Source organism: Anguilla rostrata, chromosome 9, assembly GCF_018555375.3.
Source record: "Anguilla rostrata isolate EN2019 chromosome 9, ASM1855537v3, whole genome shotgun sequence".
NCBI lineage: Eukaryota > Metazoa > Chordata > Actinopteri > Anguilliformes > Anguillidae > Anguilla > Anguilla rostrata.
In genome coordinates this window covers 3,083,082-3,110,279 of record NC_057941.1, presented here as the reverse complement: position 1 = coordinate 3,110,279, position 27,198 = coordinate 3,083,082, and the positions used below count along the sequence as shown (strand labels likewise).

Genomic DNA, 27,198 nt, shown 5'->3' with positions numbered 1-27,198 from the left:
TTAGCATAAGACAATGAATTTGGTTTCTCATTCTTTATTTTTGAAGATTTGTTGCAGTAACACACAGCTTTACACATTACAGACATAGCAGTACTTAATTTAAAAAGAATACTCTACTTTCCATACCTCAGGGGGAAAAAAACACAATATTTGTACATAGACAGACTGCAGGTTTAACATAATTATCCACAAACTTATGATCTTCTAAAAATACACATTTCACCAAAATAGCACACAATTTTATGCCTTTTTCAGAATCTGCTTGAAAAATATGAGATCATAATGGATAGACTCATATCATAACTTCCAACAATACATGCAAATATGTGAAACCCCACTGTAAATTGTAAAGAAACATGCAAACAAGATTAATAAGAGAAGGGACAGAATGCAGTGTTTTGAATGTGAAACAAATCTAACCTTTCCTGCTGCTAGTGGATGGCCGGCATTCTTGTAAAAAGAAAAAAATTGCATTAAAAATTCCTGGTGAATGTGTCAACGGAATCACAAGCATGAAGCGAAAGGTCTTAAAAATATATTTTACATTTATATAAAAGCGACATGTCATATGGAGCACAATGTTTATATCTAGTTTATCTAAACAAATTGCATGAGAGGAATAAAGCTATTATTGTTGCACATGTATACTTCTAAGTGTTATTTTTTTCATATTTTAGTTATTTCTACGACATTATGGCCTTTATGTTGAATACACACATCAGAGATTCAGAAGGTGAAGCCCCGCTCTCCAATCATCATTCAGTTCCTGAGGCCTACCTGGGGAAATGGGCGTGGCTTCAGTTGTACCAGATTGAATGCACGTGTGAGAGGCGGGAGGAGCGCGACGGTCGGTACGAAAGGAGGACGACGGTTAAATCTAAAAACGGTGTAATGAATGAATGACTGAATTAATTAGCTATCTTAGCTAACTGGCTCTAGTGACCGTATGGCGCTGAATTAACCCCATATCGAAAGTGAAAAATGTTTGCATGACTAGTTTTAATAAGAGAGGCTGGCTTGCAAGGCTATTCAGTTCATTTAAATCTAGACTTCCGCCTGAATTCACTTAGCTAACGTTTGCTTAGCTAAAGGTAGCCAGTTAAGTAGTCTACTGCTGGCAAAGCTAACCGTTTGCCAACAAAGCGCTGAACTACGTCTGGTTGTGTCTGACGTTAATTCAAAAGAAAAACTATCGTTTGTCTTGCGGCTTTTATTTCAATGGGTCGTTCTCGAAATGTCAGAAAGTCAAACGATACAGGATGCAAAGTCGATGCTGTTTTTTCCAGAAAACGAAAACGCCGCTTGGCCACACCTGTCCAGAAAAGTACTGCGAGTGTCTATAAGAACTTTGCAGGAAGAACAAGGACAATTGATGTTGCTAATAATACAAGTTAGTTGGTTAGCTAACTATCGTTAGCAAGTTTATATCAATTCTGTGGTAAACTATTGCTAATTTAGCGATAGCTATCTGAATTTCCCGGGGCAATAACGTTCATTCATAATGTTGCTATAGTATTCACTCGACATTTTCTTGAATATGTGCTAGCTGTTAAAGAGAAACCCATCAATCTGTGTTTTGCCTTAGAAAAACGAAAAGTTCGTACACCGATGTGCGTATCCGAGCGCCGAGGGAGCGTACGTCTCTCCCCTATACACGAGTCCCCGTACCAACATCACAATGAGTGAGTAAAGTCAATTTAACTATCTGACTTATGACAATGACGTACGGTCGTGTACCTTCGCGGAATTGGCAATACGATACTGAAATATTTCACTTCACAGATCTGTCGTGTCAACCGAGAAACAAAGGGAACCGCCTCCCCCGTTGCATTGGAAAGTACGTCCACGACGGGCCATCTCTTGTCTCGCTATGCACATTGTCTTACGAGCAAGCGAAAATGTAAAGCTCACAGTTACCAGTTTAAAAGCCAAAATTGTATATAAGCCCTCTTATCTGCAATGCAGGACATTGCAAGCTGCAGCGATGCAAGTTGCTCGACGAATCGAGACGGTACATCTGGTTAGTATTTTCAATAACATCCTTTCACGATCGGATTCCCTGTTAACTGATAGTGTCACCAAGGCCATTATCAATCCTGCAGACATGATTATGCCATCCGGGGTTTCTTCCTTTCTGCTCGACTGCATGGACTCGAGCTCGCCTGCCTCACCGGCCTGTCAGAGCTCCACCGACACCAGCTTACCGTCGCCCGAGGTTTTCCGCAGAGCAGATGACGGTATGTGCGAATATGAATTAAAAGCAAGTCGAGGGAAACTATACAATTTAATATGCATCACGCTAATTGTTGTAGTTGTACTCCATTGTTACCTAAACGTAGTTGTCAGACAGCAGTGGTCTGAGGTAAGAACTGAATAGGGGATGTGCTGCCACCTTTCAAACATGTGGGCCCCAGGTTAAGTAAGATATGTGAAAATCTCTCATTTGAAATGTACCGCCTTGAGAGAGTCATGTGAGTTTTGTCTTGTATGTATGATTCATAGGTTAGGTCCAAGAAATCTGGGACGCCTGACTCATCATTATCGTTCATATAATTGTACTGGGCAGTGTTCAGTGGTTGGGGGGCATTTCACAAAACGGGATTAAGGATTTAGCCAGCAAACTTTTGTGTTCATATTTAGAAATAACTTGGGCATTCATCCAGCCTGACTTTAACCGATTGAAAATGTTTCAAAAGTGGGGGGGGGGGGGGGGATCTCCTTAATCCCGCTTTGTAAAGTGCTCTCCGTGTGGAGTCCAGGTTCTCATGCGGAATATCCGTTGGGTGCCTCGGGTGACTCCTTGTTTTTGGTGAAATGAACCAAATCCGCTCTGCTGTGACACGCTTTCTGGCCTGGGGTGCGGGGGGACCGGGGGGTGAAGAGGAGGCCCTGGAGTTTTCTGCGGAGGAGCTGTTCGCGCTGCGGGTGAAGAACTCGACTCTTCTGGATGTCAGCCATGCTGTGGACATTGACATGAGGCAGCCGCCTAATCTCTCATCCATACTGGGTAACTTCATCATCGCCCGCCGCTAGACCGTGCACTAGAGAAGCACATTTCAGTCAGAATATTCAACTGTATTACTTGAATAATCTCCTTAGTGCTGTATGGTTGCATTTCTAAGCTATCCAAAATGGCCACTTGACGAATAATTATAAATATGAAATGTGTAATTATTGTAAATTGGGATGTATTCATTGGATATTTTAAAGGTCCGGGAAACTGAAATCTGTGAATTCTTTGCTGCTGTGTTTTAATACTTGGATTTGCATTCACAAACTGCTCAGAATCTTTTAATTATTCTTGCAGCAACAACAACAACAACAATAACCTATAAAAGCCTGTGCCGAAATTGGCTTGATTTCTCCCTTGGCTAAACACCATGTTTTCGGTGGATGGGATTAACTGGGTGCAAGTTGCATAAAGAAAATGCTAAAGCCCAGTGAAACCTTTCCTACATGTAATAGGTAAATGATGCTCTTGCCACTGTTTGTTGCTGGCAAGTCATAATGTGATGGTTATGACTGGGTTAAAAAACTTCAATCGGTTGTCACTTCTGGGGAATATGACCGCGATTTAAATCCAGTTTCCTGGACCTTTAACTTCATGCAGTTATGGACGACTCGACTGTTCGCTGGCACAAAAGTGTTTTGCCAAACAGCAGTGGGTACTTTTTGTCATGAATTTCATTTTGGTTATATTTCTGTAGAGATCACGTTGGATGGGACGGCTGTGGAAAAAGGTAAATATGTGCATCCTGTTTATGTTACAAAGAAATTCAACATTGAATGATTGACCTGTGCACTTATGTTTGCTAATGATAGCAGTTACACTTAACTTTTTATTTTTATTTTTATTTTTTTTACTTCTCCTGATTAACAATGTACATTTTCTTGTGGAATATTGACAGAAAATTGGACATAGTTTCTCTGTAGCAAACCTAACTAGAATCTGTGTCTAGAGTAGGATCACCTCAGACGCGCGTGAATATGGTGCGAGCACCATTCAAACAACCTAGAAAGGTAATGCTTGGCCCAGTTCACACATTAACATTTGCACCAGACCTCTGTTGCTTTGCAATGGCCCTTCATAATTTATAATCTGAGTAAAAAATTACCCCTCCATTGCAGATCACAAGGGCCAGGCCCTTGAAATGCAGAAAAAAGGTCACTTTCCACGAGTCTGTACTCAGACAGGAACTGCAGAAGGAGGAGGATAGAACTGAATCGTATGGGCTCAAAGTGGCCAAACAGGAAGTGAGCGGCAGTGCAGGTGCGGAAAAGGGGCTCGGCGTTCTGGAGATGAGCTCTGACCTTCAGCTCATCTCCATGGAAGACGAAGACGAGCGGTCCGGCTCCATGACGCAGGATTCTGAGGATGATGATGATGATGGGGAGAGATCCAGCTCCATGACTCAGGAGTCTGAGGATGATGATGATGGGGAGAGATCCAGCTTCATGACGCAGGAGTCTGAGGATGACGATGATGGGGAGAGATCCAGCTCCATGACTCAGGAGTCTGATGATGATGATGATGATGATGATGGGGAGAGATCCAGCTCCATGACGCAGGAGTCTGAGGATGACGATGATGGGGAGAGATCCAGCTCCATGACTCAGGAGTCTGAGGATGATGACGATGATGGGGAGAGATCCAGCTCCATGACTCAGGAGTCTGAGGATGACGATGACGGGGAGAACTCCCGCCGTGGGGAGGATGCACGGACGCTGTCGTGTGACGTGTGCACAGGGCTGGCGCGGTTCTTTGACTTCGCAGACCGCAAGGAAAAGGAAGCTTTTCTGCAAAGAAAGAGAGGGAAACCCCCAGCTGCGTTTCCCTCTAAGCCTGTAAGATGCTGATTTGTGCAGCTGCTTTTCCTGTTGAGTGATGGCTGGCCATAGTGACCAGCCTCTACCAAATTATAAAGCTGTTGCGCTGTAAGGTCGTGTGTTTAGTAATTTTATTTTATTTTTTCACCAAGCCCATTACCAGCAGGCGCCCAGTGCCTGATCAGCTGGGACCAGTTTATCTGAAGGTTGGTAATAATTTTTAATTGGATTTTGCTTTTTGTTGTTGTTGTTATTATTATTAATAATTAATTTTTTACAGCGTATTTGGCGTTTCATATGCTCTCCTTTTTAAGCAGTTCAGTTCACCTGATATCCAGTAGGGGGCAGTTTTGTTTGTTTAAAAAAAAAAAAAAAGAATAAGAAAGTCCAGTATTTGTCTGGCCTTATAAGAATATGTGCCAATTTGTGTGGACAGTTTGACAGATGATACTCTCTCCTCAACTCTTATGTCTGCTAATTTTGTCTCGTTTGTTTTGCAGTTCAAGAACTCTGAGGTACACGATCCCAATGAACTGCACGAGGCCTGCTGGATTCAGTTGGTCCAGGAGGGGGAGAACTTCTTCCGCAATTCACATCTTAAAAAAGTGGCTTCTGAGGAGGGTGAGAACAGCATTGAATGGCCAAATCTTGTCTATCATATTCCGTCAGATAGCCTGCGTTTATTATACCGTTGCAATCTTCAAAGCCCCAAAAACACATTTCAGAATTGCTTCTTGCAGGCCACTAAACAGCTCTCGGAGCGCTTTTGGTTCCTACAAATAGGACATTGAACATGGCCATGCGCCAGATTACCTTGCCAAAACTCCACCTTTGGAAACTGCGCTTCCCATCTCCAATGGGAACTAATTTCGCAACTCAGAACTCGGTTTTCCAACTTTCCTTTTGGAAACCTGTTGCTCCCTGGCTAGTGAAACATGTTTGCAAAAATATTCATTTTATATGTAGGTTTGTAAGTGCTGGGTCAATAATGAGGTTCTTCCCATTGCATTGTTTTGTATTGGTGGCGGTGTAGTATAATGAGTAAGGAACTGGTCTTGTGACCTAAAGGTTGCAGGTTCCTGGGTTGGACACTGCCGTTGTAGCCTTGAGCAAGGTGCTTAACCTGCATTGCTTCAGTATACATCCAGCTGTATAAATGGATGCAATGTAAATGCTATGTTAAATGTTGTGTAAGTTGCTCTGGATAGGAGTGTTTGCTAAATGCCTGTAATGTATTGTTACAAATATATATTGTTATACATTTGTGTTTCCAGGTGTCTTCTATGAAGACTATGGCAAGGTCAGACAGTTCCATGGGCAGGTCTTTTTCCCATTATTAAAGGATGCAAGCCCAGAGTATTAAGAGGTTACTTTAAACATTTTAATAATGTGTACTATGCATTTGATGTTCAAATGAAATGTAAAATAAATTTGATTAAAACTGTATTATAATTATAACTGTTGAAAATAAATGGTGTATGCGTATTGCCACATGGTCTCCCCTTTGTGGGCTTTCTTATTTGTTGAAATTCATTGCAACACAGTCACTGCATTTTTTGCACTGTACGGACTGCTTGCAAAACCTTGGGTACCAGTGGGCCAGTGTTTGATCCTGCAACATTGTAGGGAAATGCAGTGGACTGCTTGAAACATTTAGCATTTCTTCTGTGACTTGTGACTATTTCTTTGTTCTTTTCAAGTGTTGATTTGTGTATCGGTTCATATGCAGCACTCCAAAACATCAACACAGCAGTTCTATTGACCACGTGGTGTTCCGCCAAAAATAACATCCAATCCTGTAATTTATAAACGGAGCACGAGCGCATTGGCCAATCAGAAAAATGCAGTGGCGTTTCCAAGCAGCTTGTGTGACTAATGCCTGTCATATGACTCTGACACAAATGGAGTTAGTTTCAAGGAACTAGGTGTGCTTGTGGATTCATAAGAAAGGGATTTTCTTGTACCGAATTATTTGGTACAAAATGCCTCCCACATTGTTTCAGAAACTTTTTAATAAAAGAAATGCTTTTTCACCGCCTCCGAAGTGCACAAAAGATGATCACTCGTACAGGTATGTGATATAGCTGTCGCTAAGCTAGCTGGCTAATCAGTTTAGGGTTCTTTATGTTTGTGGGCTTAGCGTGGAGATGTGACTTGGGTATGCTGGTGTTGGTGATAGTTTTCTTCCATTTCCGTTGGGGTCGGTGGTTTGGTTTTTTAAAATTTCTTTTATTTCTTTATTCGCATTACCTTTTCTGGAAGGGACCAAATGTGTGTTGGTTCGTGATTGCTACAAGAGAACGTTAATCTTGGCCATGTTTGTGTTGTGCTAGCTGGCTGTGCAGCTGAAGAGTGACTACGATACTCCTCAGGGAATTGTTTCAAACCGGATACTTGAAAAAACAAAACCAAACAAAAAGATCAACGCTTTAGAAACACCGATTGTTTGGGATTGGAAGGGGTCTGTTGAAAAATACACGTCTAGCTAAATACAATTGCATGTGATGCGTTAGTAGTAATCTTGAAAACATTAATTTGTTGCTCGTGTATTGTGCGTAGTGCAAAGTACGAGCGCTCTGCAGCACAGGCTACGCTTGTCTGGGACAGTCTGCTCTAGTGTGCTAGCACGTGACAAACGTACAGTAGCTGGAACGCATTCGATGCGATGGTGCAACGAACGGCTTTAAAACTCCAGTTCCAGCATACCTAGCGATACCTAGCAACAGTAATTTCCTACCGATGAGGACAGTCAAATTCTGCAGGCTTGATACGTCCTTAAAATAGAATTGTCTAAGTGCAATGTGATTGCGACAACATAAATATTGATGCCAGATGCCGGCTATCTTGATTGCAAGACGTAAACATTTTAAATTTGGGTTTGGAAAAAAAATTGGCAAAAAGGTAAAACAAGTCTGATTTCACTGATATAAACCGTCACATTTTAGGATGTCGGACAGATTTAGTCGATTGTTTGTCTTTTGTTTGAAACAAAATTTGTCATTTCAAAATAACCGTGAGTGTTGATAACCAAAAACCATTTGATATTTTAAAATGGCTGTTTTGGGAAATATCCAAGCGAGAATAAACTAGCCTAATTAAAGTGGACAGTTTGCAAAATCAAGCATTTTTTGTTGTTTAACCCAAGTCAAATTTGGCATTTTGTTTCCGACGTAATTACTTTTAATTGTCAGTTTTAGCTGTGTTTTAAATGACAACATTTATATGTACAAGGAATATTGAAGAGCTTTAGGAATGGGGGGCGAAAATGTATTTCTGAGAGTGACGTCCATGTTGAGTACACGCATTATTTGGCAGTTTGTTCACAGAGTCTAACGTGCATTTTAACACGATGCGGTAACGCTGGGAACTGAATCACGGGAGTCTGTTTACAATGTGATATGATATTATGGTAACATGTTTCGCAGTAATGGACCAGCATTGAGACTTGCTTTAGCGCAAAATAAAGCATCGTCAGTAGTTATTAAAAAAAAAAATTCAACAGTGATGTTGGCCTGATCTTTAGTTGTGCTCTTTTTAAAGATATATTTATGCAAATAAATTAAGTCAGAATATAGCCTTATAATTGACTGGCAAGTATGTAACTTACTGACCGTTTTTTTCCACCTCAACTAACCTTCGAGTTTAGGATTCTGTGTTCTCTTCCACTAACACTTGGACCAGTTGAGTTGTTAGCATCCATCACCTTTGAATGTGTGCGCCAGTGAGCAAATCATTTCCCATAAATATGTCTCGGCAGTAAAGATATATGTTCTCAAGAGCGTTTCGCACGTGACGGGAGTCTCCATTACCCCGGGGATTATGAGCCTGTCCTGGCCCGAGAATTTCTCTGGCAACAGGGCTTCATTCATCAATCATATGGGGATAATGACCAATCGGCTATTTACACACTTGGTCTGTGAGCTGTTTTAAGGTGTGGTTTAGATCACACCCCGTGTAGTCTGAGTTTGGGCCAAGTTAAACTCGGTAAATATTGGCTTGGTTCCTGATTTCTATCCGCATTGGAAACTTTTCTTTTTAGCCCAGCGCATTTGTGAAAACTTTTAAGGCTGTGCGTTTTTTGCACACGATTTGGACGCATCTGTGGTGAAGGATTGGACGGTTTAAGCAAAGCAGAGCTGAGTCACTTTGTCAATGGAGGATTTGGAAATGAGGGGCTGCCCCGTGCAGTGAGTTCAGTCACATGTTTCCCAGAATAGCCGTTCGAAGGATATGCATTTCAAATAAAGGAGTCCCGCCGACTCATTTTTAGAAAGACGTTAGGCCTGTGCATTTCATTCATTTTAATTATGATACTTTTCACCCCTGTCCTTCACCAAAACAAGAAGCAGATTCATTATTAGAAAAATTATTTTTTGCGCCTGCTTGTGGGGTTATACATTTTGAAATGAAATTATTAGTTATTCTATTAAAGATTAGAATTATTGAACATTTGGTTATTTAAAGAAAAATGGACTTTACATTTTCACCCATAATTTACTTAACATTTGTCAAAATCCAGCTTGTTATTATGAAGAGATACGCGATATCCATGAGCAGTTGTATCCGTGTGCTTGGAAATGAAGAACAGAAAATAGACGGCATTGGTCAGAAACCTTTGCGTTCCCTTCTCATGACAGCCTTCTCCTGTTAACCCCGGCCTGCGTCTTCTGTGCAGAAATGTCAGAAGAGGGCCTTTGTGCTAGCCATTTCCAAGCATACCCAGGCTATAGTTAGCTTGCCAACGCCCCCCCCCCCCCACACACACACACATACACACGCCACACACTCCCCATCTCTGTCAATAAGTAAGTCATGACATCTACGAATAACTATAGAGATGGCCGGTCTCACTGTTCGAATGTGAACCGGTAGGTAATTTGAACTACCGCAGGGTTCCACGGAAGGGTGTTCTGAGCAGGCTGTGTGCAGAGCTCTGCCACATTATTTTCAGTTGCTATTTCTTCACATACCATGTGAATTTTCAGCCATTTTCATTGTGAGGCTGCGTTCAGTGTGTAGCTAATGTTCAACTTGACATCGTCTCTGCTTGTCTTGTGCTGTCATTTGAAATTCAGTCATCACTGCTCTGAACTGCATATGCAAATGCTAAGGCTACAAAATGTACCTGCAGCTAGTATTAAATCTGAAAGTCTCGCTGGCTCACACCAGAGAAAAGCTCTTCCTCTTGAATACCAGGGAGGGCTGCTGATTGGCTGACCCTCTAAAATAACCCTAAACCCCCTTCGCATTTCGGATGGGTGCATGTGACCCAGGGTCCGCTTACTGTAGACTGTTCTGGGCTGAGAGTAAGGGGTTTTGTGCTGCGTGGTTCCTGTTCGGTCTGGTCCTGCGCCCCCATCACCAGCCATCACCCCCAGACAGACAGCTGCGCCCCGCCTCCTAATCCCCCCCCCCCCCCCCCGATTTTGCAGGATTTGTAAAAAAAAAAAAATAGTGCAGGATACTCATTAACCATGTGATGCATCGGAATGGTTCACAAATGCAGGTGGGTTAACTTTGCTGTTGATTAACCCTTTAAGGTGCAGGATCACAAATATGTGATGTGAAGGTTCTTGACTGAACATTCTAATGCTGATGTAGCCTAACAATGGCTACTGATAATTGAAAGCAACGGAGTTCTAGAACACTGACTTTGAAAAACGTTCCAAAAAACCAAAGGTAAAAAAAAAAAGAAAAGGTAAGTGCAGATGAAGTTGGAGTGTTTCTGAAGATGTTTTACACCTCCCTGGCATTTTTAACTTGATTGTCGATCAGCAGGCGCCGTGGGGGTGTGACTGAAAAGCGCTCTCTTATGCGCACGTATGTTTAGACGACTCTCCTGCACACAGAATGCATGTTTATTTTAAAGGCGTCCAAATAAATGGCGGCATTTAAAACCTTGAAGGGACTTGCAACCTGTGGAGTCGCGGGCCGGTCCTGGTCTTCTGTCACTGCTGCAGTTGTACGGCAGTGCAGTTCGCTGGTGGTCTGTTAACGTGGCTTGTCATCGTGTTCCAATCAGAGCTATTTAAAGTGGCTTAGAGAGTTCTCAGAACTGCAGGGTCATGGTGAAGGTGTATTTTTGTGAACCCCCCCTCTCCCCACCCCCACCCCCACCCCCCCCCCCAAGTTGCCGGGTGAATAAACATTCATTCATTTTAGCAGTAAAATTGTCAAAACTGTATTTTTACTGTTTTTTTAGAGTTTTTATGAACACTGCCACAAGTTCCATGGCATTAAGCAGTTGTGAGATTTCCTTGTTGTAGGTGGTGAATAAAATCAGCGATGATGTGGTTTTTACACACAAAGCCTCCCATTTTCTGGAGATAATGTGTGTCGCGTATATTGCACAGTTGCCTTGTGAAATGGCAAGTCAATGGTGAGGTTTTTGCTAGCTTTAGCATCTTGCCCTCACAGGCATTGAACTGCATATTGGCTCAAAGTACTTCCCTGAGAAAAGTAAAAGTGAAAAAAAGATGAAATAAAAATGTTTTTCCTTTAACTGGGCAGCAGCTATCAGGAATGGTGATTGAGGGATTGGACATTTTGGAGTTTGTCCATATTTGTACACAAGATTAATTTCGGTAACCCCAAATGAACCTCCCCTGGATCACGGCCTGTCCAGCGACAGGATATGCGCTGAATACCACAGTTTGTGAAAAGGCCTTGCGTCATCCATCACAAGATTTTAAAAAAAATAAATAAATTAAAAAAAAATTTTTTTGGACGTTGCTTTTTGTGGCTGTCTCTGTATTTTTTATATTTGTATTTTTTTTTACATCATTTGAACCATGTTACTCAGACTCTTGCCGTGTGACTTTAATATTAAACAGACTTAATTGACAAAAACCGGGGACCAGTGTTTGCTTTTTGATTCCTTCAGACTCTACATCCAGTGCACACCATTTTGTACTACCCAAGGCTAAACTGGTGGGTGTACGTTCTCTGATCTGTAGTGTGATAAAGGTAATCTGGCATAACAACCATTCAAATGCACAGGAGACCTCATATTACTAAATGTAGTAATGTCAAAGTATTCCAAGTGTAGGGGGCTGTCCCCACGCCCCCAAAGAGCTGTTCATTTTGGGAGATGACAGATTTAACAAACGTTGTGATAATAGCAGGGTGAACATGGCTGAGTGACTGTGTGGAATGCAGTTATGCCTTGTACATCCCGCACACCTGTACCTCACAGCACTTCCACTCACAGCACACCTGTACTGTCCGCACTACATCCCACAGCCACGACCTGTCCCAGCCTGTACCTTCCCGCACCTGTCATCCCACAGCACACCTGTACCTGTCCCACAGCACACCTGTACTCGTCCCACAGCACACCTGTACACATCCCACAGCACACCTGTACACATCCCACAGCACACCTGTACCTGTCCCACAGCACACCTGTACACGTCCCACAGCACACCTGTACATGTCCCACAGCACACCTGTACCTGTCCCACAGCACACTGTACCGTCCCTAGCACACTTCATGTCCACACACCTTACCTGTCCCACAGCACACCTGTACTCATCCCCAGCACCTTACTGTCCCACAGCACACCTGTACACGCCACAGCAACTTCACGTCCCACAGCACACCTGTACACGTCCCACAGCACACCTGTACATCCCACAGCACACCTGTACAGGTCCCACAGCACACCTGTACGTGACCCACAGCACACCTGTACCGTCCACAGCCACTTACACATCCCACAGCACACCTGTCTTCCGCACCTGTATCATCCGCACACCTTACTGTCACAGCACACCTGTACAGGTCCACACACTAGTGACCATGCCTGTACACGTCCACACCCTTACTTCCACAGCACACCTGTACAGGTCCCACAGCACACCTGTACGTGACCCACTGCACACCTGTACACGTCCCACAGCACACCTGTACGTGACCCACTGCACACCTGTACCTGTCCCACAGCACACCTGTACTGACCATGACACCACACGTCCACAGCACACCTTTCGTCCACACACACCGTCTGTCCCCCAGCACACCGTACAGGTCCGCACACCTACGTGACCCAGCACACCTGTACACTCCACGCACACCTGACCACTGCACACCTTCCTGTCCCACAGCACACCGTCGTGACCACTGCACCTTACAGTCCCTAGCAACCTTACTGACCACTGCACACCTGTACCTGTCCCACAGCACACCTCGTGACCTGCACACTGACGTCCCCCCAGTGTTCAGTGTACCGGCTCTAAAATCCTGCTTGCTCTTGCCTTCAGAAGTAACAGAGTGTCGGCGCTTGATATATGTAAACATTTGCAAAATCAATATTTGGGTTTTAATCATTAACGCAGATATGCGTATGGGGTCAGGTTCAGATCTTCCACTATATCCAGCATGCTCTTTTCTGTCTGCAGAGAGGGCATTGTAAGTTGTGAAGTCTGCCTGTGGGCCTGTGGCTTTTGTGTTGTGAAAGTGTGCGCACACACGCTACATAATACCTGGACATTCATTTTTAAACACATTCAGTGTGAAGCACTGTGTGCTGTTTATTAGCCTTGTGCTACACACATCCTTCGGAACACACTTGTGTTCGGTTTGTAACAGTTACGTTGTGTTCTATGGCGTTTCCTTTAATGCAGACGGAAGGGTTATGTTTTCTTAGTTCCCAGCAGCCAGTGGCTTAGGACGTTTACACATCTTATTGACGCAAGACGCCTTTGAGTATGAGCTGTGCTTCACACACTCTTTTAGTAATTAGTTCTCGTGAACTCCATTGTTATGACTGCTTAACTGCACGCTCGTTGGGTGTAGTCCTTTGTTCTTTCACGCTCACATGACGATGCCATAATCGTGAAGGCCACAATGCACTGCTTCCTGTTGTGCCCCGTTGTCATTAGTGTTGCTGTGTGGCTATGGAAACTGCTGGGGCAGCGTAGGAGTGGTTTATTAGGCCGACAGCTGTTGATGCCGAGGTTCATGCATTGTAATGTTAGCGGTGCGACGCGATCTTGTTTCCATAGTCATCCCGTACCAGCAGAGCGCCGCGCTCGTTATCTCTTCCTGCGGCAGATAGCGAGAGATCTTGTGACCCAGGCCGCATGCACAGACGGCGTGTTTGACTTGCCTTGTTTGAGCGACTTATCAGTTCGCGGGAGTGAAGGCCTGTGTGCTAAAATCGAGAATGTCACATGATCGCCTCTCGCCTGAGCCGAGAGAGAGAGACAGGGGAGAGCAAAGAAAGAAAAAAAAACCTCCTCCCAATTTGTAATTATAAAAGGGCAATCTTGTTTGAGATTCCTGTTAGCCAGTGGAAGGCAGGTTGGAGCATGTCACACGCAGAAAGTCTCTCCTCCGGGGTAGCGGGTGCTCAGCCATCACTGCTGTGCGGTCTCTGGAGCTAGCCACAGGCTAGCTGGGTCAGAACAGCGCTCGTTCTGTGTCCAGTAACAGGGGGTTGTGTTTCTACTTGCTCTCTCTCTCTCTCTCTCTCTCTCTCTCTCTCTAGGTCAGTCTCTCTCTCCTCTCAGTATCTCTCTCTCTCTCTCTCTCTCTCTCTCTCAGTCTAGTTCTCTCTCTCTCTCTGTCTTCTCTCAGCTCTCTGTATCTCTCTCTCCTCTCTTCTCTCTCTCTTCGTCCTCTCTCTCTCTCCTCTGAGTATCTCTCTCTCTCTCTCTCTCTCTGTCTCTCTCTCTCTGTGGTCTGTGACTCACGCAGTCCCTCCTGGGCTGGTCAGGTCACACGGCTCGCTGTCTGAACCGGGCGAATCGGGGGGGGGGGGGGGGATGTGTCGATGTGATGTCATGTGTCCGCTCTCGACGGATCATGTGAGGATGGAATGCTGAAGTGACTGCCTGAAACCATGGAAACGGCCCAGGCGGGGAATGCGGCGTTGCGTTTGTGTACATGACTCCCTGACTCACTCACTCAGCTCTACGGCAGGTAGAGCTGGTGCACTCCGCCGGTCGGGGGGGGGGGGAGGCTGGGTGTGATGATTTCGGATGTATGGATTCGGGCCGATGAGGAGGAGGAGACGACCAGCGGGGTCGGAGTTTGCGTTTGCTGCTCGGTGTCAGGCTGTAGTTTGCGTTTGCTGCTCGGTGTCAGGCTGTAGTTCGCGTTTGCTGCTCGGTGTCAGGCTGCAGTTCGCGTTTGCTGCTCGGGGTCAGGCTGTAGTTTGCGTTTGCTGCTCGGTGTCAGGCTGTAGTTCGCGTTTGCTGCTCGGTGTCAGGCTGTAGTTTGCGTTTGCTGCTCGGTGTCAGGCTGTAGTTTGCTGCTCGGTGTCAGGCTGTAGTTTGCGTTTGCTGCTCGGTGTCAGGCTGTAGTTCGCGTTTGCTGCTCGGTGTCAGGCTGTAGTTTGCGTTTGCTGCTCGGTGTCAGGCTGTAGTTTGCGTTTGCTGCTCGGTGTCAGGCTGTAGTTTGCGTTTGCTGCTCGGTGTCAGGCTGTAGTTTGCTGCTCGGTGTCAGGCTGTAGTTCGCTGCTCGGTGTCAGGCTGTAGTTTGCGTTTGCTGCTCGGTGTCAGGCTGTAGTTTGCGTTTGCTGCTCGGTGTCAGGCTGTAGTTTGCTGCTCGGTGTCAGGCTGTAGTTTGCGTTTGCTGCTCGGTGTCAGGCTGTAGTTTGCGTTTGCTGCTCGGTGTCAGGCTGTAGTTTGCGTTTGCTGCTCGGTGTCAGGCTGTAGTTTGCGTTTGCTGCTCGGTGTCAGGCTGTAGTTTGCTGCTCGGTGTCAGGCTGTAGTTTGCGTTTGCTGCTCGGTGTCAGGCTGTAGTTTGCGTTTGCTGCTCGGTGTCAGGCTGTAGTTTGCTGCTCGGTGTCAGGCTGTAGTTTGCGTTTGCTGCTCCGTGTCAGGCTGTAGTTTGCGTTTGCTGCTCGGTGTCAGGCTGTAGTTTGCGTTTGCTGCTCGGTGTCAGGCTGTAGTTTGCGTTTGCTGCTCGGTGTCAGGCTGTAGTTTGCGTTTGCTGCCCGGTGTCAGGCTGTAGTTTGCGCTGGTGGCTCGTGTAAATATTGGTTGTGTTATCTGACTGAAAGCACAAGCTCCTGCACTTCGCCGCTGACCTCGGGCTCGTAATCGAAAGCGTGGCGAGCCTCGGCGTGTGAAGCACAGGGCTGCGAAAGAAACCCCCAGAGGTTTCAGGTGTTGACGAGTCTCGGGGGGAAAGACGAGCTCTGTGAATATGGCCTCTCGGTTTGGTCTGTATGCTCCACATACGCGGCACAGCTACACCGCCATCTTGCAGAGAGTGTCCCTATCGCTGAAATTCCCAGCCTGACTCATAATGTGGCGATATCTGGCGTTTGTGTGTTCATGCTGTAGGGAAAGTCACACACCGTAGGTTCAGCTTTGTCTAGCTGTGTGCGGTTATGGACTGACATCCTGTGTACTCAGTCATTTATGGTCAGTAATTATGAATCACGACTCTGCTGGTTTACTGAATCCCTCTGTGATCCGCTCAGACACGCGCGGTTTTTAAGAGGAAACTCATTCATGGGCTGCAGACGCTCGACAGAATGAGGAGAGGAGACCAGAACAGATTTAGTGAGGGGGGGTTGGGAGGGGTGCGGGGGGGTTAGTCACATGAGTTTGGGGGGGGGGGGGGGGCAGGGGGGCAGGACAGGAGGGTTACTCACTCTGAGGGCCTGGCAGGACGCCTCACTCCCTCCCCCAGCCAAAAAATAATAAAATAATAAACTAGCGCATATGCCTCCCAGGGTCCTCTTTGAATTTCAGGAGCAAGGGGTTCTCTAGTTTCTCTCGCTCTCTCTTTCTCTTTCTGTCTCTCTTTCTCTCTTTATCTCCCTTTCTCTCTATCTCTCTGTCTCTCTTTCTCTTTCTTTCACTATCTGTGTGTGTGTGTGCGCGCATGTATGTGCGCGAGAGATAATGTGTGTGCGTGTGTATGTGTGTGCGTCTGTATGTATGTGTGTGTGTGCGTATGTGTGAGAGTGTGTGTGTGTCTGAGAGTGTGTGTGTGTGTGTGTGCGTGGGTATGTGTGAGAGTGTGTGTGTGTGCATGTGTATGTGTGCATTTGTGTGTGAGAGTGTCTGCATGTGTGTGTGTGTGTGTGTGTGTGCATGTGCGTGTGTATGTGTGCGTATGTGTGAGAGAGTGTCTGCATGTGCGTGCGTGCGTGCGTGTGTGTGTGTTTTGTACGTGTGAATGTGCGTGCGTGCGTGTGCGTGTGTTTTGTACGTGTGAATGTGCGTGCGTGCACTTGTGTGTGTGTTTGCAGACGTGCACAGGAGAGCAGAGGGCTGAGGAGTGGTGAGCTGGTCCAGGTGTCAGTTTTCGCCCTGAGGAAAGCGTGATCAGACTATTCTGGCTCCCAGAGACCCGACACGGTTTCCTTTTCAGAAGTGAATTGGATGGCAGGGCCCACTCCCGCTGCCCAGAGGCTGTCGCCCTGAAAAAAACAGGGTTCTGACATCCACAAACAGGCAACAGCACACCCATACTGGTGCCTGAGAAACCACAGAGGCAGCCACACCCCCACCCCCAACCCAGGGCTCTGTCCGGAGGGGTCAGGGGCGGTGGATGTGGGGTGGGGCGGGGGCTGGTTGGAGAAGTGGGTGAGGGCTAGGTGGGGTGCTGGGTTTGGGGGGGGGGGGTGTTGGGGCTGGGTGGGGGTTGGCTCGGTTAGTGTAGGGCTGGGCGTGGTGGCGGTGGTTGGGGGGGTTATGGGTCACGCCCCCCCCCCCCCCAGACAGCCCTCCCTGTCACTTTCCCCGTTTGGGCAGGGCCGAGCTTCCACCCCGCGGCTGCCCGGGGGGGACCCTCTTTTGTCCAGACAGCCCCAGGTCACCTGACTGCCTGCCTTGTGTTGTTGTGTGAATTCATTTGGGCGCTATTCTTAGCCAGCGCCAGCGAGGGGGCCGGCAGGCCGGGGAGAGCGGGCACAGACTGGCAGCCTGCTGCGATGCCAAGGTACCGGGCCGCGTTTGGGCAAGCTTGTCGCTCGCGCCGTACTGCTGTTCCTTTCTGGGGTACACTTTAAAAAAAAAAAAAAAAAGATCGCTCCTTGCTTCGGTTGCTTCTTTGTAGCAAACGGGACAGCTGTCAGTGCGTAGAATGTGCGTGAGAATTGGCTTAATTTTACTGAGTGGTGTAGGGTGCGAGTCTCGCTGGGCATGGGTGGTCAGGTTGCTGTGTGGCTCTCTGTGATGTGTAATGTGATAAGGCAGCCGTGCAGCTTTGGGATTGGCGTGCTATTCGTTGTTCTGCAGAACTACTCTCAGAACTGTTTTTTTAACTGAAACATTTTTTTGTTGTCCTGCGCGGTTGATTTTGTGGTGTTACATCATTAAGATGCCACTGTGTGTGGCGAGATTTTAACTAGCTTTGTCCAGCCCTCTGAAGAGCTGTGCGCTTTTTGCAGAAGTGCGGAGTGCGTTTGTCCTCAGAGTGTTGGGCATTGTTTTTCAGCCTGGCTCCCGCCGATTGGACACCTCACGCTGACAGCAAACTGGCGTTGTTTTGCTGCACACACACACACACACACACACTTGGCGATGTTTGTGTTGCACACACACACACGCACACACTCAGCACTGATTGTTGCACACACACACAGACACACACACTCTGTCCTGTTTGTTGCACACACACACACACACAGTCGGCGCTGATTGTTGCACATGCGCACAGACACACACACATACACACACTCTGTGATGTTTGTTGCACACACTCTGGATGTGTCCATTTCCTTCTCTCTGCCTCTTACCAACTGTCGGTCGTTGGTTTTGTGTTCTGCTTTGGGAGACAGATGAGTTCAGTTCTTGTGTCGGTAAAGCAGTGTAGCAGAGTTGAGATCAGCTGTTGGGTGAGTAACGCACTGTAGCACAGTCAGATGAGTTAAGCGCTTGTGTGAGTAACACAGTATAACAGAGTCAGATGAGTTGAGCGCTTGTGTGAGTAACACACAGTATAGCAGAGTCAGATGAGTTAAGCGCTTGTGTGAGTAACACACAGTATAGCAGGGTCAGATTGCACCCGTGGAGCTCACGATTTGCCTTCACTTTTCACACACTGCTGACTGAAATATCTGGGCAGGCCCAAGTCCAGATGTAGCCCAGTACACACACTCTTTTCTCGTTTTTGCACCGCACTACAGGCACCCATTTTGTTTTGGGGCGGGGGGTTGGGTGCACAATACAATCTTCCATATTGCAAAAGGCCTGGTTCTCCTCCACAGCTAATTCCTTTTGGGCATTCTGCAAAAATGATGTCTTGGACCAGGTTGGGGGATGTGGGATAATCTCTGTTGGTTCTGGCATTGTTGAAATTTGTGCTTGTGAGAGTTGCTAAACTCAGCTTAGTCTGCACTTACAGCCAGTGGCGCTCCAAGTTGGCTTAAATGACCCGCAGACATGTTGGAATGCACGGTCAGTCCACTCTACGCTGGGTCCGCTCGTTTATTCAGAAGTGTAGCTTGAGAAGCGTACTGTTCTTAGCTTCACATTCTTTCCAGAGATGAACGTCTGTTAACAGTGATTTCATTGGCTGATGGGGTGCGGGGTGTTTTGTAACGAGTGTGCCTATAGGATGTGTGATTGATGTCTTTCTGCCCTCGGAAAGAAAAGGTTATTATTGGCTCAGCCCAGGAATGCTGTCATCCCCAGGGCTTTATGCTGCTGTGTGCTTAGGGTGAGCTGCTGGGACGTCCACTGGACATCAGCTTACACAGAGCTCGCTTTAACCCTTTAAGGGGCCAGATCACAAATCTGCGATTAGAATGTTACTAACTGAATACTCTAATGCTGATGTAACAGTCAGCGGCAGCGTAGCACAGTGGGTAAGGAACTGGGCTTGTAACCGAAAGGTCGCAGGTTCGATTCCCGGGTAGGACACTGCCGTTGTACCTTTGAGCAAGGTGCTTAACCGGAATTGCTTCAGTACATATCCAGCTGTATAAATGGATACAATGTAAAATGCTATGTAAAAGTTGTGTAAGTCGCTCTGGATAAGAGCGTCTGCTAAATGCCTGTAGTGTAATCTAATCTAACAATCACTACTGACCCAACATTCTAATGCTGATGTAACAATCACTACTGACCCAACATTCTAATGCTGATGTAACAATCACTACTGACCCAACATTCTAATGCTGATGTAACAATCACTCCTTACCCAACAATATTGAGTACTGTATTACAGTATTTCTGCACCATAATTGGGTGAAAATATTGCCCCATTTTTGATGAAGCTACGTGCATCATTGTATTAAAAAATGGCGAATGTGTGGTTTGAATTGAAGAGGGAATTCCTCTGGCACGGAGTAGAGGATGGTGAGAGATTGTGCATGGAGGAATGGTCAGAGATGTTACTGATATGTTCGCTAACTGGTGGTTTTATCATTGTAAAGGAAAGGTGCGTGACGTGCTGAAAATAGGACTGCTGATAATTTTGACACTGAACTTCTTATTAAAGAAAATAATTATTTGTTAAAAGCAGAACGTTTCCTCTGAACAACTGCATTAGTATGAAGAGCTTTTTTGAGCACAGCTCTTTACTTGTATTGTTTATTTTGTAGTTTTAAAAAAATCATTTTTCTAAAGGGTGCTGACTGTCCTGTTGGCCTGTCAGTGCCCTAATCTCCCCCCAATAAACACTTTCCTGAAAACTGTACCCTCAGACACCCCCCCCCCCAATAAATCTCTTTATTAATAGACCTCTGCACATCAGCTCTAACCGCAGACACTGAAGAAGTCCCCTCCACTGGGAATACACCCGTCAGGCTTTCCTGTTGATCAGGCGGGGCTGGGGTGCCCGCTGATTGGGTTTGTTTCGTTGGGATGGCGGCACGGCGCGGCACAGAAAGCGGAGGGGCCGAGGGAAGGCTGCCAGGACAAATAAATAAATAAAAAAACAACGGCACAAGCTGACAGCCTAGAAGCAGCTCATTAGGAAAGAGCCCTGGCTTTTCTGGAACTGGCCATCCGCTCAGGCTCACAAGGCTGCATGGTTAGAATGTTCTCAACTGAACGTTCTAATGCTGATGTCACAGTCACTGCTGGTGGCTGAAAGCAGTGGAGTTCTAGAACACTGACTTAGATTTAATCCCCATTTTGCGGTTTCATGACCGCAGCCTCAAAAAAAAGTATTATGGGTTATTTTGTTTGGTGCATCTTACTGACACAAATGTTTGTGTGTGTGTGTTTTCTCCTCAGTTGGACTTCTCCCGAGTTGGAGCCCAGCCAGATCAGGCTGATCGTGTACCAGGACTGTGAGCGACGGGGAAGAAATGTCCTGTTCGACTCAAACGCTAAAAAGAGAAGCGCGGAGGAAGGGCCCGCTTCGGTAAGAGCTGCTTGTGCGCAGCGAGCTGTTAGCATCCACAGTGCTAGCATGTGCGCAGCGAGCTGTTAGCCTCAACAGTGCTAGCATGTGTGCGGCGAGCTGTTAGCCTCCACAGTGCTAGCATGTGCGCAGCAAGCTGTTAGCCTCCACAGTGCTAGCATGTGCGCAGCGAGCTGTTAGCCTCCACAGTGCTAGTATGTGGTGCGGCGAGCTGTTAGCCTTCACAGTGCTAGCATGTGCGCGGCGAACTGTTAGCCTCCACAGTGCTAGCATGTGTGCAGGGAGCTGTTAGCATCCACAGCGCTAGCATGTGCGCAGCGAGCTGTTAGCCTCCACAGTGCTAGTATGTGCACAGCGAGCTGTTAGCCTCCACAGTGCTAGCATGTGCACGGCAAGCTGTTAGCCTCCACAGTGCTAGCATGTGCGCAGCAAGCTGTTAGCCTCCACAGTGCTAGTATGTGCGCGACAATCTGTTAGCCTCCACAGTGCTAGCATGTGCGCGGTGAGCTGTTAGCCTTCACAGTGCTAGCATGTGTGCAGCGAGCTGTTAGCTTTCACAGTGCTAGCATGTGCGCGGCGAACTGTTAGCCTCCACAGTGCTAGCATGTGTGCAGGGAGCTGTTAGCCTTCACAGTGCTAGCATGTGTGCAGCGAGCCATAATCCTCCCTGTTGGAAAAACAGGTAATGCCGTTTTAACCCCCTGCAGCTATATTAGAGGTTCTGACCGGTTTAGACTGGCGGTCTTATCTGCAGTAATAATAGAATCAGCTGACATGCGGTGTGTAAGCATTCTTTCTCATGCACATGACACACGTTGCTTTCTCACGTCCTCAGTCTGTTTGTCATCGTGCTGTCATGGGTTGTGCAGAGCAATGTGGGCTGACAGTAACTTCTCCCTGTAACTGCTCTCTTTCAACACACATTTCACTCTGCAGTGTCCTCAGTTAGAGATTTAAACCAAACCAAGCCTATGTAGCTTTATTGTGGTCCAAACTTTTGCTATTTACAACTTTTTTAGAGTAGTTTTTTGATTGTAAGTAGGCCTAATCATAAATAGCCCACTTCCTTCTTCTCATGAATGAGAATTTGATAATTTCCTGGTAAGAAAGGTCTTAGTTTCCTCTGGTGAGCGGTGCGTGCTTTGTGGTTAGGCCTCTGTTAGACTGGAGTGGAATGTTGAAGTAGAACTAAGATCAGGGGGGGATTGTGCGAGCCCTGAATCACATGACCCTTTTTGGCCAAGGATACTGTTTGTCCTGAGAGAGAAACGAGAGGCTGAAAGAGAGAGCATTCACACGACGTGTGTCTGTGTGTGTGCGTGTGTGTGTGTGTGAGGGAGGGAGGGAGGAGGGGAGAGAGGGAGGGAGGGAGAGAGAGAGAGAGAGAGAGAGAGAGAGGGAGGGAGAGCCAGCGCCAGCTCACGGGTTCCTGAGGAAGTCATATGACTGACGCTCACATGATTCGAGTGCTTTGTGTTCCCTGTCAGGGCGCGACCAGACGTTTGTTTGGTGTGAGCCTTCTCCAGCCCCACTGCAGCTTTCCACACCAGCATTCCTCTCAGCGCTCGTGTGCCTCTCCCACCACAGACACAATAAACACAGCCACCGCCACCCTGAGATTAAATCTCCTGGGTGTCCATTAAACCCTTTACTCTGACCCCAGTGAAACAATAGTATGCCAAGCATAACTGATAGAAACTTAAATTATACTTAAAGTATTCTTAAGTATAAAATGGCATACTTAAGGTATGCGCCAGCATGTGATTTTTTTTCACATGGGGAAACCGGGAAGTAATAATGTTCCTTTTATGACACAGACAAAGCCAGTCTCTGTTATTATCGTGAAATTATGATTCATGCAGAATGCATTTTCAGATAAATTCTTCAGCCCTCACATGCCCTGGGCTAATGAAAATACGCGGGTGAGTTTGGTGACTGTGTATTTGTGGTGTCTCCGCCTCAGAGCTGTTTGTGTGAGACTCGGTCACAGTCACTGCATCTCTGGCGGGCTCTGCCGAAAAACTGGAGCGAGTTCACACCTGGAGACACACCTGTCATGCTGGTGCCACTGTCGCTAAGAGCCCCACCCGTGCAGCTCCTCTGTGGAGTAAACATCACACTCCCAGTGAAAAATGGCTGCTAACGTCGTCCTTAATTTGGTAACAGGCCATCTCAGATAACCTTTCCTTTGTCCTAGACTCTTTACTGGGGCCGTAAGCTCAAAACAGGAAGGGTCAGTCAAAGCACCGCCAAGCCCAGAAGCACTTGTGGAGATGAATTAGTGGTAGCATACTGCGGCTCGCGCTGTTATAGTGGCAGCGGAAATGCACTTGCGCTAGCGTACCGCGGCTCGCACTCTGTTATTGCGGCAGGGGAAATGCATTAGCGCTGGCATACCGCGGCTTGCACTGTTAGTGTAGTGGCGACTGTGGCCATGCTCTTTAGCGCTAGCCTAGCGTACTGCGCTCAGCTCTGTTGCGTAGGTGCTAGCGTACTCGGCCTGTAGTGCTAGGCCAGCGTACTGCGGCTCATGCTCTGTTAGCGCTAGGCGCTAGCGTACTGCGGCTCATGCTCTGTTAGCGCTAGGCGCTAGCGTACTGCGGCTCATGCTCTGTTAGCTCTAGGCGCTAGCGTACTGCGGCTCATGCTCTGTTAGCGGTAGGTGCTAGCGTACTGCGGCTCATGCTCTGTTAGCTCTAGGCGCTAGTGTACTGCGGCTCATGCTCTGTTAGCTCTAGGCGCTAGCGTACGCTCTGTTGAAATGCAGGCGCTGACTGTGCTCTTGTGTGTGCAGAAGCCCAGCGCTGAGGCGCAGCCCCGGATGTTTGGGAAGTGCTGCAAGCTCAGGCCCACGAGCGGCAGCACCAGCTCCCTGGACAGCTGCTCCTCCTCCGCCTCCGAGCCCCGAGAGCAGGGACCACGCTTCCCCGTGAGCAGCCCCGCCTGCCACATACACACACACACACACACACACACACAGAGACACGCACACACACACACACACACACACACACACACAATTACATACACACGCGCACACATACACACACACACTACACACACACACACACACACATTACACACACACACACACACACACACATTACACACACACACACACACACACACACACACACACAGAGATATACACACACGCATACACACAGACACACACATACACACGCACACATACACACACACACACACACACACACACAGACACTTACATACACACACTTACATACACATGCACACATACACACACACACTTACATACACATGCACACATACACACACAGAGATATGCACACACACACACACGCACACTAAAACATACACACACATACACACGCACACACACAGACACGCACCCACACACACGCGCACACACACACACACGTGCACTCATACACACACACACAGAAACACATACAGAGACACACACACACACACACACACTCAGTACCCTCTCTCTCTCTCTGTTGCTCCCGTGCAGAATTCCCGCAGCTCCTCAGATGCCAGTATGCTGGGGGAGATGATGTTTGGCTCGGTGGCCATGAGCTACAAGGGATCCACGCTGAAAATCCACCAGATACGGTGAGCAGGGACCTGCCCCTGAGTCCCCCTGAGTCCCCCTGAGTCCCCCTGAGTCCCCTTGAGGGCCCCTAAGTCCCCCTAAGTCCCCCTAAGTCCCCCTGAGTCCCCTTAAGGGCCCCTAAGTCCCCCTGAGGCCCCCTAGAGGTCCCCGGAGGCCTCTGAGGCCCCCTTTTGCCCACTGAGTCCTCCTGAGGGCCCTAACTGTGCTGTGTGTTTGTGGGTGGGGCTACGATGCGGTGGGCGGAGCTTACTTAGCCCCGTCTGTGTCTGCAGGTCCCCCCCTCAGCTGATGCTCAGCAAAGTGTTCACCGCGCGGACGGGAAGCAGCGTTTACGGCAGCCTCAACACGTAAGTACTGCACACCCGGCGTCAGGACCTGCTGCCCTGAACACCAATTATACCAATCATACCTCTGAACACTGACATCATCTATCTGAACACTGATCGTATCTCTCTGAACACTGCTCTCATACCTCTGAACACTGCTCTCATATCTCTGAACACTGATCTCCTCCCTCTGAACACTGCTCTCATATCTCTGAACACTGATCTCATACCTCTGAACACACTGATCTCCTCCCTCTGAACACTGATCTCATGCCTCTGAACACTGATCTCATCCCTCTGAACACTGCTCTCATATCTCTGAACACTGATCTCATACCTCTGAACACTGATCTCATACCTCTGAACACTGATCTCATATTTCTGAACACTGCTCTCATATTTCTGAACACTGCTCTCATACCGCTGAACACTGCTCTCATACCGCTGAACACCGTGCTCAGGTCTAACGCTCAGCCGGCCCAACGTTAGGGCTTCACCTCGTCTCTTCCCCTCCGACAGATTGCAGGACAGCCTGGAGTTCATCAACCAGGACTCGAATTCTCTGCGCCCAGATCAGAACACGGGTGCCAACGGGTTCCTGGGGAACATAGGTAAAGCCTGCTCAGTGGACACCGGCAGCGTTAGAGTAACGAGACGGAGCGCAGCCAATCACAGTCCGCTATCGGGCGCTAGCATGGATACGCAGCCGGATCCGTGCGCTGCTTATGATCAGGACACAGTCACCAAACGTTCGATCGCTGGGGTTCAAAATGGCCGTAGCGTCTGTGAACATCGGTTCTGTGTATGGAAGTACGTTTGTTAAAAATTTTATTTTGGAATTAGACCGTTTGTGTTGACGCGATTCATTTAAAGAAACTGAAATATTCTATATACGGATTGGTGTTGCTAGGATACGCTGGAATTGTTCTTCTTTCAGATCGATGGTGTTTTTTAACGTGTTTTCGGTCACACCACTGTATGTTTGTGTTGACATACTGCCTGTGTGTCACCTGTTTGCGTGTCTTTGCTTTCTCCGTGTTCTAACATTCAGAGAAATCTGGTTCAAAACATTGGTAGCAGAGCTAAATTTCATGGTTTTCAGTTGAAAGTGCATTGTTTTGTGCAGTGGGCTCAACACCTGGGCCGACGTGTACCTTTGTTTTGAACTTTGCTCTCGTTTAATCCCTTTGGAAAATATATCTATAGTAATATTATAATAAGCATGGAGTTATTTATTTGGCACATGCGCCCACTTTGCGATCGCGCTGAGATGCGTTTTCCTAAGGGATTGCGACGCTCCTGACTCACTGAGGTGTGAAACCTGTGTGGCGTCCCTGTTGCTTCAGGACGTCCCTCCCTGCGGTCCTGCCCTGCCCGAGGTTCGGAAGTGCTTCACTAACCCCTGGTTCACGTCTGTCTGTTTGTTTTGTTTTGTTTGTTTTTCTTCCCCTTTCCGCTGTGACGCGCAGGATTGTCTCAGCTCTGCAGCCCCCGCCGGGCCTTCTCTGAGCAGGGCCCTCTCCGCCTCATCAAGAGCGCCTCTTTCTTTTCAGGTTTGCAGTGTGCTTAGTGTGCGCTTGCACGCGCGTGGGGGTGCGTGTGCACGCGTGTGTGGGGTGCGTGTGCACGCGTGTGTGGGGTGCGTGTGCACGCGTGTGGGGGTGTGTGCGCATGCGTGTGGTGGCGCATGCATGCGTATTCATGAGTGTGGGATGTGTGCACGCGTGTGGTGGCGCATGCATGCGTATTCATGAGTGTGGGATGTGTGCACGCACGTGGGGTGCGTGTGCACGCGTGTGGGGGTGTGTGCGCATGCGTGTGGTGGCGCATGCATGCGTATTCATAAGTGTGGGATGTGTGCACGCGTGTGGTGGCGCATGCATGCGTATTCATGAGTGTGGGATGTGTGCACGCGTGTGGGGACGCGTGTGTGCATGATGTGTATGTGGGGGGGTGTGCGAGGTGCGTTCGCATTTGTGTGTGGGGGCGTGTGCATGCGCGTGCATTCTTGTGCATGTGTGTGCGCATGCGTGTGGGGGCGTGTGCATTCTTGTGCATGTGTGTGCATGCGCGTGCATGCGTGTAGGGGCGTGTGCATGCATGTGGGGGCGTGTTCCTCATTCACTCACTCCAGCATGAGCAGCTCTACACCTCCCTCTCCTCTTCCT

At 47.5% G+C, this 27,198-nt stretch overlaps 2 protein-coding genes across 23 annotated transcripts in view; both read left to right on the top strand.

Moving 5' to 3' along the window:
* Positions 1 to 878: 878 nt before the first annotated feature.
* LOC135262686 (protein IWS1 homolog) lies at positions 879 to 6,325 on the top strand. Of its 3 annotated transcripts, XM_064349823.1 has the most exons (13): positions 879 to 1,390; positions 1,586 to 1,682; positions 1,783 to 1,837; positions 1,966 to 2,020; positions 2,103 to 2,237; positions 2,882 to 3,007; positions 3,708 to 3,740; positions 3,965 to 4,020; positions 4,129 to 4,346; positions 4,398 to 4,845; positions 4,980 to 5,033; positions 5,328 to 5,448; positions 6,102 to 6,325. In XM_064349823.1, the coding sequence occupies exons 1-13, from the start codon at positions 1,219 to 1,221 to the stop codon at positions 6,188 to 6,190; spliced, it is 1,659 nt and encodes a 552-aa protein (XP_064205893.1). In that variant the 5' UTR covers positions 879 to 1,218; the 3' UTR covers positions 6,191 to 6,325. The 3 variants fall into 3 exon arrangements, with proteins under 3 accessions (XP_064205893.1, XP_064205892.1, XP_064205894.1); XM_064349822.1 differs by having other exon boundaries at positions 880 to 1,390; positions 4,129 to 4,845; XM_064349824.1 differs by lacking the exon at positions 879 to 1,390 and having other exon boundaries at positions 4,129 to 4,845.
* Positions 6,326 to 6,704: 379 nt separating this feature from the next.
* Positions 6,705 to 27,198, top strand: part of fnip1 (folliculin interacting protein 1) — a 35,852-nt gene continuing 15,358 nt past the window's right edge. For 16 of the 20 annotated variants that reach the window (XR_010332291.1, XR_010332290.1, XR_010332285.1 and 13 more), the window contains exons 1-7: positions 6,705 to 6,898; positions 20,977 to 21,106; positions 23,901 to 24,035; positions 24,603 to 24,703; positions 24,977 to 25,051; positions 25,550 to 25,641; positions 26,500 to 26,583. Coding sequence is in view for 6 of the 20 variants with exons in the window: in XM_064349808.1 (XP_064205878.1) it covers positions 6,810 to 6,898; positions 20,977 to 21,106; positions 23,901 to 24,035; positions 24,603 to 24,703; positions 24,977 to 25,051; positions 25,550 to 25,641; positions 26,500 to 26,583 (706 nt within the window). In the remaining 14 variants the exon portion in view is untranslated. Of the gene's footprint in view, positions 6,899 to 14,106; positions 14,250 to 17,583; positions 17,732 to 18,364; positions 18,630 to 20,976; positions 21,107 to 23,900; positions 24,036 to 24,602; positions 24,704 to 24,976; positions 25,052 to 25,549; positions 25,642 to 26,499; positions 26,584 to 27,198 lie in introns of those variants that run through there. The other 4 variants (XM_064349813.1, XM_064349810.1, XM_064349812.1 and 1 more) reach the window with 4 other exon arrangements.

Coding starts and splice junctions, on each gene's coding strand:
- LOC135262686 (XM_064349822.1), top strand. CDS start 1,219: ATGGGTCGTTCTCGAAATGTCAGAAAGTCAAACGATACAGGATGCAAA. Junction 5,034..5,327: donor TGGGACCAGTTTATCTGAAG/GTTGGTAATAAT, acceptor TTTGTTTTGCAG/TTCAAGAACTCTGAGGTACA. Junction 5,449..6,101: donor AAAAGTGGCTTCTGAGGAGG/GTGAGAACAGCA, acceptor TTGTGTTTCCAG/GTGTCTTCTATGAAGACTAT.